The sequence below is a fragment of the Primulina tabacum genome, chromosome 3, assembly GCF_025594145.1.
Source record: "Primulina tabacum isolate GXHZ01 chromosome 3, ASM2559414v2, whole genome shotgun sequence".
Lineage (NCBI taxonomy): Eukaryota > Viridiplantae > Streptophyta > Magnoliopsida > Lamiales > Gesneriaceae > Primulina > Primulina tabacum.
Window position 1 is genome coordinate 5,692,549 of NC_134552.1, and position 11,667 is coordinate 5,704,215.

The 11,667-nt window shown below is 31.3% G+C and overlaps 1 protein-coding gene across 1 annotated transcript; it reads left to right on the forward strand.

The window, feature by feature from the left end:
- Window positions 1-2,259: 2,259 nt before the first annotated feature.
- LOC142539597 (uncharacterized) lies at window positions 2,260-7,051 on the forward strand. Its single transcript, XM_075645160.1, has 9 exons — window positions 2,260-2,576; window positions 3,049-3,169; window positions 3,279-3,379; window positions 4,926-5,051; window positions 5,141-5,261; window positions 5,349-5,433; window positions 5,857-5,970; window positions 6,087-6,126; window positions 6,480-7,051. The coding sequence occupies exons 1-9, from the start codon at window positions 2,397-2,399 to the stop codon at window positions 6,630-6,632; spliced, it is 1,041 nt and encodes a 346-aa protein (XP_075501275.1). The 5' UTR covers window positions 2,260-2,396; the 3' UTR covers window positions 6,633-7,051.
- Window positions 7,052-11,667: the final 4,616 nt, after the last annotated feature.

The window sequence follows — 11,667 nt, forward strand, 5'->3', positions numbered from 1 at the left end:
ACATGTGCAACTTTGCTATTCGATCTGGGGCTCTTTGAACTTTAGCGGCTCCCCGAAAGATACTAAGAGTGTGTTTAATTCTTGCCATATCTATAAGATGAGAGCAAATATTAAATTGGACACAAAGCCAACCTTAATATTTAAGATTCACGATGGAAGTTTTATTGTACCATGACAATATCTCTTTCTCAATCTTATTGATAAATTTTTTTGATATCAAACACATGAAAACTCTTGTTATGGATCACATCAGTCATAACATGCACCAAAAGGAATGATACTCATAATTATATGATATATAATTAGAAAAAAATTGTTCAAGGACTATACGGACTATTCATTCATTATAAATGGAATTTATTTCTTATCTTTAGTTTCTTTCTTACAATTTTTTTTTAGGCATTCAAGTATACTTCAGGTTTTGTATCAAATGCTCTACTCTAGACACGTGGCCCATTCATCATTTGATTTTATATATCCCTACATGAATTATCACACTTGACTTCCATAGTGTATATTCATTCATGTTTGAATATCTTGCTCTTCTCTATTCTTTCGACACATGTGCAAGAATCATGAGTATTAATTTTGTTTTCTTCATATATGTTCTCCCTTAGTGCATATTTTATTCCTTTCTTTAAAAAAAAAATAGTCACGTACAATTTTCACATTTAATGAACATAACAAAAAAAAATAATAATAACTTTCGGATCAAATGAGTTCACCGGAAAAAAAATGAACAATGTTCTTCGATGGTCAGATACCGATCACGAATGGAAATGAATCAAGTTTTCGCAATCCAAATGCTTAATAATTGTGATATGATCTATGTATTTTGAAATGAATGTCTCGACCTACTGTATTCTTCCGAGAACCAAAAATATATTATTTAGTTTGCGTAGTGAAACACTGGAAACTAAAGAAAGTTATCCAACCAAAAAATAACTACTCCCTCTTATAATTCAAAATCAAACTTTTTAATTATTTGGGTCCAGTAAAAGTCAATCCATTAACCCATTAGTTATTTCCTACTGTTAACAAGATAGCTTTTCATTATCTAATCTCCATGCTCGTCCTTTACTTGCACGAGCACTCAAGACAAAAGATTTCAGTGACTTGGTAGATATAAGGTTGGACAAAAGCTTCCTAGAAACTGAAATGTTCCGGATGATTAATGCAGCCACAGCTTGTGTGCATCATTCTGCTACAAGACGACCTCGAATGAGCCAGGTGCTGCCACTTCTTGAATTCTGCGGATGCCTTTCCAACCTGTTAGGATTATTTTGTCCGACAGATGCTCAAAATGATAAAAGTATCAATATACGATGTAAAATAGTAAATTTGTGTTTTATCAGAATTAAGTGTTGTGCCAGATGTTACAAAATCTCGGACAACATGTAGCGGAATATTATATTTTACAACACAAATTCACTTTCAATAACTAAATGGACTAGATTAAATTTGCACAAGTATAAAAATTAATCACTAGAAAAATCAATCGTTCACAAAAACCTAACACTAGTGATTATGACAAAAATCAATTTCCTCAACAAGTTGAGAAAACAAATGCTTTCTAAAACAAACAACCAGAATAAAACTAAAACAAGAAAGCAAAAAACGTGATCCAAAAAGGTAAATCCACGAGAAGCAATCTTCGGCCAACTTCTTCCCAGATGTTGTCCGCAGATGTTCTCAACATTCAGAGCAACACTCTATCACGCTCTTCACAGCACGTCTCTTGAATAGGTTTTCTCTGAATTCCTGAACGTGCACACGTGAGTGAATATTAACCGAGAGAGGAGAAGCAGCACGAAAATCTCCCACGAAAAACTCTTCCACGAAAAATCTCTTCCACTAAAACTCTTTGAATTTTTATTCGTCTCTCTCTACATAATTAAATATTATACTCAATCAAATCAACAAGGAATAGATAATATTAAGGAAATAAATCAATAAATATTTCCCTTCACAACCCATTTTCTTGGTTTGCAGATAGGGAGGGCTTTGGATTCCATGGACGGATATGCAGATTTGAGCCACCGAGTGAAACCGGGACAAAGTGGCCTTCACGAATCAAGAAATCATTCTGGTCAAATCTTCTAAGATATCATATTTGAGACAAAATCTAAGGTCTATTATTTTTTTAAGATGCCTTTGCTATATTATTTAAAATAATAAAAAAATCGATTTATTTGTGAGTGTATATATAGATCGGTCTACAGTACTTTATGCTAAAGTCGTGAAAAACACAACAGCGATTTTACGTCAGACCGGATAAATTGTTGAGAGCAAATCAGGAAAGCGGAGGAACAACGACGAATCTAGTAGTGAGAGAGTGAGGCTTAGGGTTTCTACTATCAAAGGCGCGAAGAGATTTCTCGGGGGTAGAGAAGATAATGGCTGGCGGAGAAGGAGAAGATCCGCAGAAGTTGAAGCGGATTGCGGCGGCCGCTTACGATTATGAGAACGATGCGCGGTGGGCGGACTACTGGTCAAACGTGCTCCTTCCTCCCCACATGTCTTCCAGATCTGATGTCGTTGATCATTTCAAGCGCAAGTTCTACCAGCGGTACATTGTATGTTCTTCTTTCTTCATTTTTTTTTGTATTTAATTGATTTTGAGATGGATATTCTTTTGCTTTTCGTTAATTTGTTTCTTGGTGAAGGTTTTTGGTTGTTGAAATCAGGTTGTTTAATGCTTTTCGTTTTTTCACATTTGAGAAGAATGATGGTTTTTAGTTGCTTAGTTGGGTGTTGCCAAACGTAACAAACGAATTTTATCTGGCCCTGATCTTTGTGGTATAGATGGGCAGCTGGTGTATTGAAATTCTTTTTCATTGCATCTGTTCAGTTTGCCGTTGTAAATTTAGGAGTGTGCGAACCCGGATTTTCCTCGTCTTCATACTTGTCTTGCATAAATGGGATATTAAGTTTTCAGTGTGAATATTAGGTGGAATGTTTATTGTGAATGTCATAAAAAGAATGTTTATACCTGCCAGTTCTTGATGTTTATTGTGTATAGCTAAGTTCATGTATATTACATGCCAGGATCCAGAACTTCTTGTCGAGCCCATGGCTACTAGTACCGCACCTGTAAGACCACCGGCACCCTCACCACAATCAACATCGTCATCTGCTTCTGGAAGTAATCCACGTCAACGGAGTTCAGGTCTGAATTAGTTATATTATATGAGATTGGGTGATGATTTTGGTCTATATATCTTATTCATTCTTTATTCCGATTTATGGTGTTATTTTCACTTGAACTTGTCATGTAGGGTCTGCGAATAGAACGTCAGGGACACCTGCAACTCCACCTCCTAACTCTACATCATTGCGTTGGGATAGTCGAACCATCCAATTTTCTGTCAACGCTTGGGTATGTTGAATTCATTGGAAATTATGTTAATGTTTAACTGCTTTTCTGTAGGTGCAAAAATTACAAGTTTTATGTCCAGATTGGAGCTGGCATCGCGTCTTGCTTTATTGGTCTATGATTTGATTCACGCCCTGCTTTAAATGTTCTTAATGTGTTCACAGATTTTATTATATCCTGCAATTTTTTGTCTAGTAAACGTTTAAACATTTTTGGGCCTTCGGCTTGGAAGGATGGGTTAATGTTACCTGCAATCTTGTGTAGATTTTGATCAAAATTTGAAAAATCAAGTTTATCTAGATCTGTAAAATATTGTAAACTTGCGCATCTTGGCACATTATACGTGGATATTTACATAAGTAATTTTTTTAGTGTTAAATACATTTTTGTTATTTTTTATTCATGCATTTTTATAATATTTTTTTATGCTAGGAGTTATATGATCATGTAAAGATTTAAAAGTTTAGATAAAGATAAATAAATATTTAAGTAATTTTAAATTTCTTTGGGATGATAGTTATAACCATGGTTATTTAAGGTGCAAGACGCACTAAAGCGCTAGGGTACCTTGAAGCCTGAGACGTAAAGTGAAGCGCACACTTTATCAAAGTAAAATGTATTTGGTATTAATTTTAAATTCAATATATATAAAGTGATTTATACTGGAATATTATATAAAATAAATATTTTTCACAAAGATAGCAAATATTGTAAATAAAAATTCATGAATAGATAATGTAATGTTAATCATAATCAAGAAAAAAACTTCAATCATTTAAAATTCATTGGTAAGTCATCAATTCATAATATATTAAAAAAATTACTTCAAGTATCTAAATCATCAAATTCTTCTTCATCAACTATATCATCATCAATTTTCAAAACAATGGTGATAAATGAGTGTAGAAGAAATTTGAGTAAAAGTTTTCATAAAGGATTACATTATAATCTGAATCATCAAATTCCTATTCATTCTCTTCAACTATATCACCATCATTCTAGGAGAAGATTACTGTAAAAGTTTGCATGTATGACTTTTTAACTTTCAAATAAAAAAGTTTTGCATAAATGAGTGATGATAGAGTTTTTTTATAATTAAATAGTTCGAACTTTGCTAATTGAGCTTCAAAATTGGTTGGGCTCGAGTTAATTTTTATTTACTATAAAATATCAACCCGCATCTTTAAAGTGCACGCTTATGCACCTCTTGAATGCCTCGCGACTAGGCAGAGGCGCATGAGATAAGCCGGCTTGTTTCAAGTGCTGCTGGGCTTGTCGCTAGGCGCACGCTTTCAATAACTATGGTTATAACCGAGCTACAAATTTACTAAATTATATTTGTATGATATTTTTATATTAAATAAAATGGGGTATTTTGTAATTTTAATGGTGTATTTTTGGCATTTTAAAAATTACATCATACCACCAAAGTTAGTTACTTTAGACCTCTTAACAAAGTAGTAGAGATAAACTTTCCTTGGGGTTGTTTTTTCCATCTTCAATAAAATTTTATTTAGGATACTCAAAAATTTCCCCCCTTCATCTGCAGGTATTTCTTGTGGGAGTCCTTTCGGTATTTCCATTAGTACCACAAAATCTATCAAATCGGGCATACCGGCTTTCGTTCTTGGGAACTGCTTGTTCTTCTCTGTATTCTCTATATTCATTGTATGGGGTAATGCCACTTAGTTTCTTTGTTTGTGTCGGTCCATGAATTTTGTTCTATTTATTGGTTGCCTATGGTAACTGATTATTTTTTTGCAGAAACCAAGAGCATGGAACTTGCAGGCTTTGCAGGTGTGGTTTCAATCAGTGGTGGCTACAAAAGATTTTCTCTGTGCCATTTACTGTCTTAACTTTGTTTCGTCGCATGTTTGCCTCAAATGTAAGTATTACTTGCTCACTTATTAGTTTCTCGGTCATGTTTACAGAATGCATGAGATTCTGAAAGTACCAATTTCGATGTTGGCAGTTGCTTTAATTCCCATTCTGTGCCGGACACTTGAGCATGTCACAAAGTTCCTGAGGCATAACTTTAACCATTCCACCTTGTACAGGTGAGAAAGCTAGCGCAGAATATTTCGAAATTCTTAAATTGTACTCACTGTCCTGTCGTATTGCTCAGTGGCACGACCCTTGATTGAGGATAACATCAATTGGACTATGTCTAAACTACAAGTCCTTCAAACGAGGGAAAATGGGTCGGACTATGTCTAAACTACAAGTCCTTCAAACGAGGGAAAATGGGTCTAATTACTGAGTTTTTGGAATTGTGTTTTCGTTTGTACCCACTTTGATATGTAGGTTGGTACATCAAAATTTGTTTAACCTATAGCTCGTCTAACGATATTTATGAAGAAATTTCTTCTTTTTTCCTAGTTTTGTATCAAATTTCCTCTAATAATCTGTCATAAATGAAGCCTAATTTGTCTTGAATGTTTGTTCCTCCTATTTGAGACATTCTTGATGATCCTCTTCAGGAGGTACTTGGAAAAGGCTTGTGTTTGGGTTGAATCAAACACGACCACTCTTGGGGTTCTGTCATCACAAGCTGAGATAGGAATTGGGTTCCTTCTGATAATTTCTCTTTTCTCGTCAGTATCTTCCTCATTTCCTTCATGAACAAACCCTGATTCAACTCATTATTTTATAGCCTTTTTTGATAATTCACATCGAAAATTGATGTTTTATGCCTTGATTTAATACACAGGCGGCAACGGAATATCATACAGGCGTTCATGTACTGGCAGGTGTGTGTTGCTTTTGCATTGCAACCTTGAAATTGATGTTTCTGCGCATCTAATTCTTGTTAAAGATTGGCGAGTTTCTGTTAAATATACCATTATCGTTGTCCACTATCCTGTCGGCATAAACTTGGGCAATGATCTCAAAATTACCATCAATTGGTCCTCTTTAATATTTCCATCATTTTACGTTGACTCGGTACTCATAATAGAGAATCCAGTGTCCAATATCCTACCAATACGTCGGAATACCATGAATTTCTATGATATTTATATATTTTACTTTGTCAAACATTTTATGGACAAAAAATGACCAACTTATTGAAGTTGATTCAGTTCTTGAACTTTCTTTGTGACAGCTTTTGAAACTCATGTATCATTCTCCTGTTACTGCTGGTTACCATCAAAATACATGGGCCAAGATTGGGCGTTCTGTGAATCCATTAATGCAGCAGTACGCTCCATTTTTTAACACTCCGATGTCTGCCATTCAGAGATGGTGGTTTCGGTAAAAGTTCGGTGGAAGGAAGAAAAAGAGGTGAAACAAGAGATTAATCGCGGCATACTCTGTTAGGCCATTAGAGGCGTAATCTTGATTCAAGAAAAAGAATTGTCTAAGAATTTGAATATGTGCCTGATCGATGACTAATCTCTGATAATAATCATTTGGGGGAAGCTCAATTTGAACCATGCTCTGTTTTTACCGGTAAGGAACTGGACTTGAAGATATACATTGATCTTGCTCTTAGTTCAAAAGACCGTGTTTCGAAGTCATTTTTTTACATAATTAGTTCGATTTTAAACTTGCTCAAGTTTAGTGCAGTTTCACCTCTATAAAATCAGTATTGGACTTCTAGCTTTTGAAGTTGTATGTTGAACAGAAATCCACCGTGAGAGATGTTTTTATTATATATAAGGTTTTTTAAATTGATTGATTTTGATTTATTTTAAAATTTATTTGATTTTGACATTTACTAAGATTTTAAAATCATTAAATGCCTCAACCGTCAGCCGCCTCCATCGCCTACAGGATAGTCTCAGACCATCTATAGAAATTGCCTTAGACAAAGCGGTACGGTCGAGGACCCGTGGCCGCCTCGATGAGAACATTGAAATTAACACCATAGTCGAAAAATCTCTATGACACACACATATATAATCGGATATTCAGATCGAATATGAATTAGATTTTTTAAAATGTGCCTCAATCTTCATGCAAAAAAACTTCATACATAATTAATCATTTATTTAATAAAATAAATCTTTATACTTACTCCATTCGAATTAGATCAATTTTCGTTCGAAAGAAATTGACATCCCAAACTACACGTATCTCTTGATTTCAATTTTATGGGCATAAATTTATATTCCTGTTCCATTATGTGGTCTGGATAGTGATGAATAATTAATGATAGGATAATTTGGAGAAAAATATATTTGTCTATGATTTATTTAAGATTCAGTACCCATAAATTTTTTTTTTTTAGTACCTGACAAAAGACCAACTGAGTTTTTACTACATGTTTCATGCATTTTTACCTTTTTACCCTTTTAATTAATAAAAAATTATATAAATACCTATTTTTGTTGGTCATCTTCTCTTTCCATTCATCATTCCTGATGCATTTGGATGACATGTAAATTGAATTTAAATATTTTTTATTTAAAAAAAAACAAATTCTCAACTAATTGAACTTTTTGAAATACTTAGTTTTATTTGCGAAATACTTAATTTCAATTTTAAAATACTTGATTTAGTAAATAAAATATTCAGAATGTGTATTAAAATACTGAATATTCGAATATGCAAAACAAGTTCACCAAATGCTCGCATTTCCATCCAAGATCCAGTTGGATGACATGTTCATTTCATTTATTTTTTTTATTGTTAAAAAAACAAATTCGCAACTAAGCATTGAACTTTTTCAAGTACTTAGTTTTATTAGCGAAATACCTAATTTCAATTTTAAAATACTTGATTTGGTAAATGAGATACTCAGAATGAGTATTAAAATAATGGATATTCGAATATGCAACGTAAGTTCACCAAATGCTCGTATTCCATCCAAGATGCATTTGGATGACATGTTCATTTTATTTAATTATTTTTTTATTTTTTTAAAAAAAATTCGCAACAAGCATTGAACATTTTGAAGTACTTACTTTTATTTGCGAAATACCTAATTTCAATTTTAAATACTTGATTTGGTAATTGAGATACTCATAAAAGTTAATAAAATACTGGATATTTTAGTAGGCAATGTAAGTTCACCAAGTGCTCGCATTTCTATCCAAGATGCATTTAGATGACATGTACATTTCATTTAAATATTTTTTTAATTTTTAAAAGAAAAACAAATTCGCAACTAAGCATTGAATTTTATAAAGTACTTAGTTTTACTTGCGAAACACCTAATTTCAATTTTAAAATACTTGATTTGGTAAATGAAATACTCATAATGAGTATTAAAATACTGGATATTAGAATATGTAACGTAAGTTCACCAAATGCTAACATTTTCATCCAAGATGCATTTGGATGACAAGTTCATTTCATTTATTATTTTTTAATTGTAAAAAAAAAACAAATTCGTAACTAATCATTGAACTTTTTCAAGTACTTATTTTTACTCGCGAAATACCTAATTTCAATTTTAAAATACTTGATTTGATAAATGAGATACTCAGAATGAGTATTAAAATACTGGATATTCGAATATGCAACGTAAGTTCACCAAATGCTCGCATTTCCATCCAATATGCATTTGGATGACAAGTTCATTTTATTTAATTATTTTTTTATTGTTAAAAAAAAATTCGTAACTAAGCATTGAACTTTTTTAAATACTTAGTTTTACTTGCGAAATACCTAATTTCAATTTTAAAATACTTGATTTGGTAAATGAGATACTCAGAATGAGTATTAAAATACTTGATATTCGAATATGCAACACAAGTTCACCAAGTGCTCGTATTTCCATCCAAGATACATTTGGATGACATGTTCATTTTATTTAAATTATTTTTTTATTGTTAAAAAAAACAAATTCGCAATTAAGCATTGAACTTTTTCAAGTACTTAGTTTTATCTGCGAAATACCTAATTTCAATTTTAAAAGACTTGATTTGGTAAATGAGATACTTAGAACGAGTATTAAAATACTGGATATTCGAATATGCAACGTAAGTTCACCAAGTGCTCGCATTCCCATCCAAGATTCATTTGGATGACATGTTCATCTAATAGTTTTTTTAATTGTTAAAAAAAACAAATTCGCAACTAAGTATTGAACTTTTTCAAGTACTTACTTTTACTTGCAAAATATCTAATTTCAGTTTTAATATACTTGATTTGGTAAATGAGATACTCATAATGAGTATTAAAATACTGGATATTCGAATATGTAACGTAAGTTTACAAAGTGTTCGCGTTTCCATCCAAGATACAATTGGATGACATGTTCAAGGACTTTTCAGCAGCCACAAAGCTTTGAAAGAGAAAAAAGGCTTAGAGCGAAGATTTGAAGATTTTCGGACAATGTTCTTCGAGAGAATAGACCGTGATAGGAACGAGTAACATAATCCGTGGATTTACAATTTACAGAGAAATATGAAGTCGGATACACGTCGATAGTCATAGTCCAGTAGATCGAAAGCTATGAGATTTAATAAAACGACATGCAATTCACCATTGATAAATAATTAAAGAGATTTAATTACTTCATTGAGTTGAATTAGTTTGGTATAGCTTGAGATGACGTGTTCAATTGGATATGAAATCTCGTCGAAAGCATAGATAATTGTCGAACGAATTAAGTAGATTAGCGAGGGGTAGGTGAACCAAGATTTCCTACAAATTCATTTCTCATTGAACTTTAATCAATCATTCTAACTTATTTATTTCATCATTTAATCCTTGAACAATTTCATTGAGTTTTTATTTAATAATCGTAGTAGTGAACAATCATATGAAGTATCGCTGCTAAAAATTGAATAATTGAGAATAATAATTGAGAAATACAGTCCTTAGACAATGAAAGTTTTGCTCAATCACTAAGCATGGAACATTTTGACATCGTGCACTTGTGATTATTGAAAGTCCATGACAATATTATTAATTGATATCGTGCACTTGCGATTATTTCGAGCTTGAATATTATTAATTTTTATTAAGAATTTTACAATGCAAGTTTTGCTCGATCACTAAGCATGGGTTACATATTCATCTTATTTAATATTTTTTTGGTAAAAAATTTTTCAAATAAGAATGAAAATTTTAAAGTACTTAGTTTTACTTGAGAAGTACCTAATTTGAGTTTGCAAATATTTGATTTCGTAAATGAGATACTCACAATATGAATTAAAATACTGGATATTCGAATATACAATATTTCCATGGAAAATTTATTATGATACTTATTCATATCATTTAAATAAATAAACATAGTTCATTATCATGGACTAATTGAGAGATGCATTATGAACATAGTTCGTAAATGAGCTTGAAGTTTGCACTTTAAGCATATCTATCGACTCTTGGATCAATGATTTATAAAATACTCATAAATATTAATTGACAATACTTTTTTATATTCATTGAATGACTTATTTGACAATTATACTTATTTGATATAATACTTATTGGTAATTATTCGTTATATTTATTAGCATTTTTCTGTATACTTATGAGTATTAATTTATAATATCATTAATATTCATTCACAATACTTGTTAGTATTCATTAAATGACAATGCAATACTTCATTTGATATCATCCTCATTAGTATTTTTTCATAATATTTATTGGTAATCAATCATTATATGCATCAATATTCTTTCATTATATTTATTATCAAATTTGAGTTTTTAAAGGGTAAAATCAATTATCAGTATAATATAATTATATAGTACTTATAACAATTTATGTATCACATTTTTATTTCACGGATCTCATCATCAAAGGCAACTCAATATTGACTTCAAATTATATATTTTGACACCATCAAATAATCGAATTTGAGTATTTAAATGGTAAAATCAAGTATTTGTGGAATCGTATTAGGCATTATTTGTATTAATTTAGGTATCACATAAGATACTTCTCAAGTAAAAATAAGTATTTTAAAATTTCAATGCTTAGTTGAGAATTTGTTTTTTTTACAAAAAAAATATTAAATGAGATGAATATGTCATCCAAATGCATCTTCCAAAGAAAGATGAACACTTGGTGAGGTTACGTTGCATATTCGAATATCCAGTATTCTATTACATATTATTAGTATCTAATGTACCAAATTAAATATTTGCAATCTCAAATTAGGTACTTCTCAAATAAAAATAAATACTTTAAAATTTTTATGCTTAATTGGGAATCTGTTTTTTCTTTTACAGAAAAAATACTAAATGATATGAATATGTCATCCAAATGCTTATTCCATGGAAATATCAATACTTGATGAACTTACGTTGCTTATTCGAATACCTAGTATTTTAATACATATTGTGAGCATCTCATTTACAAAATCAAGTATTTGCAAACTCAAATTA

Excerpts from the sequence above, each read along its gene's own strand:
- LOC142539597 (XM_075645160.1), top strand. The coding sequence starts at position 2,397 with ATGGCTGGCGGAGAAGGAGAAGATCCGCAGAAGTTGAAGCGGATTGCG. Across the intron at positions 3,170-3,278 it reads TCCACGTCAACGGAGTTCAG|GGTCTGCGAATAGAACGTCA; the intron begins GTCTGAATTAGT and ends CTTGTCATGTAG. Across the intron at positions 5,434-5,856 it reads AACCATTCCACCTTGTACAG|GAGGTACTTGGAAAAGGCTT; the intron begins GTGAGAAAGCTA and ends GATCCTCTTCAG.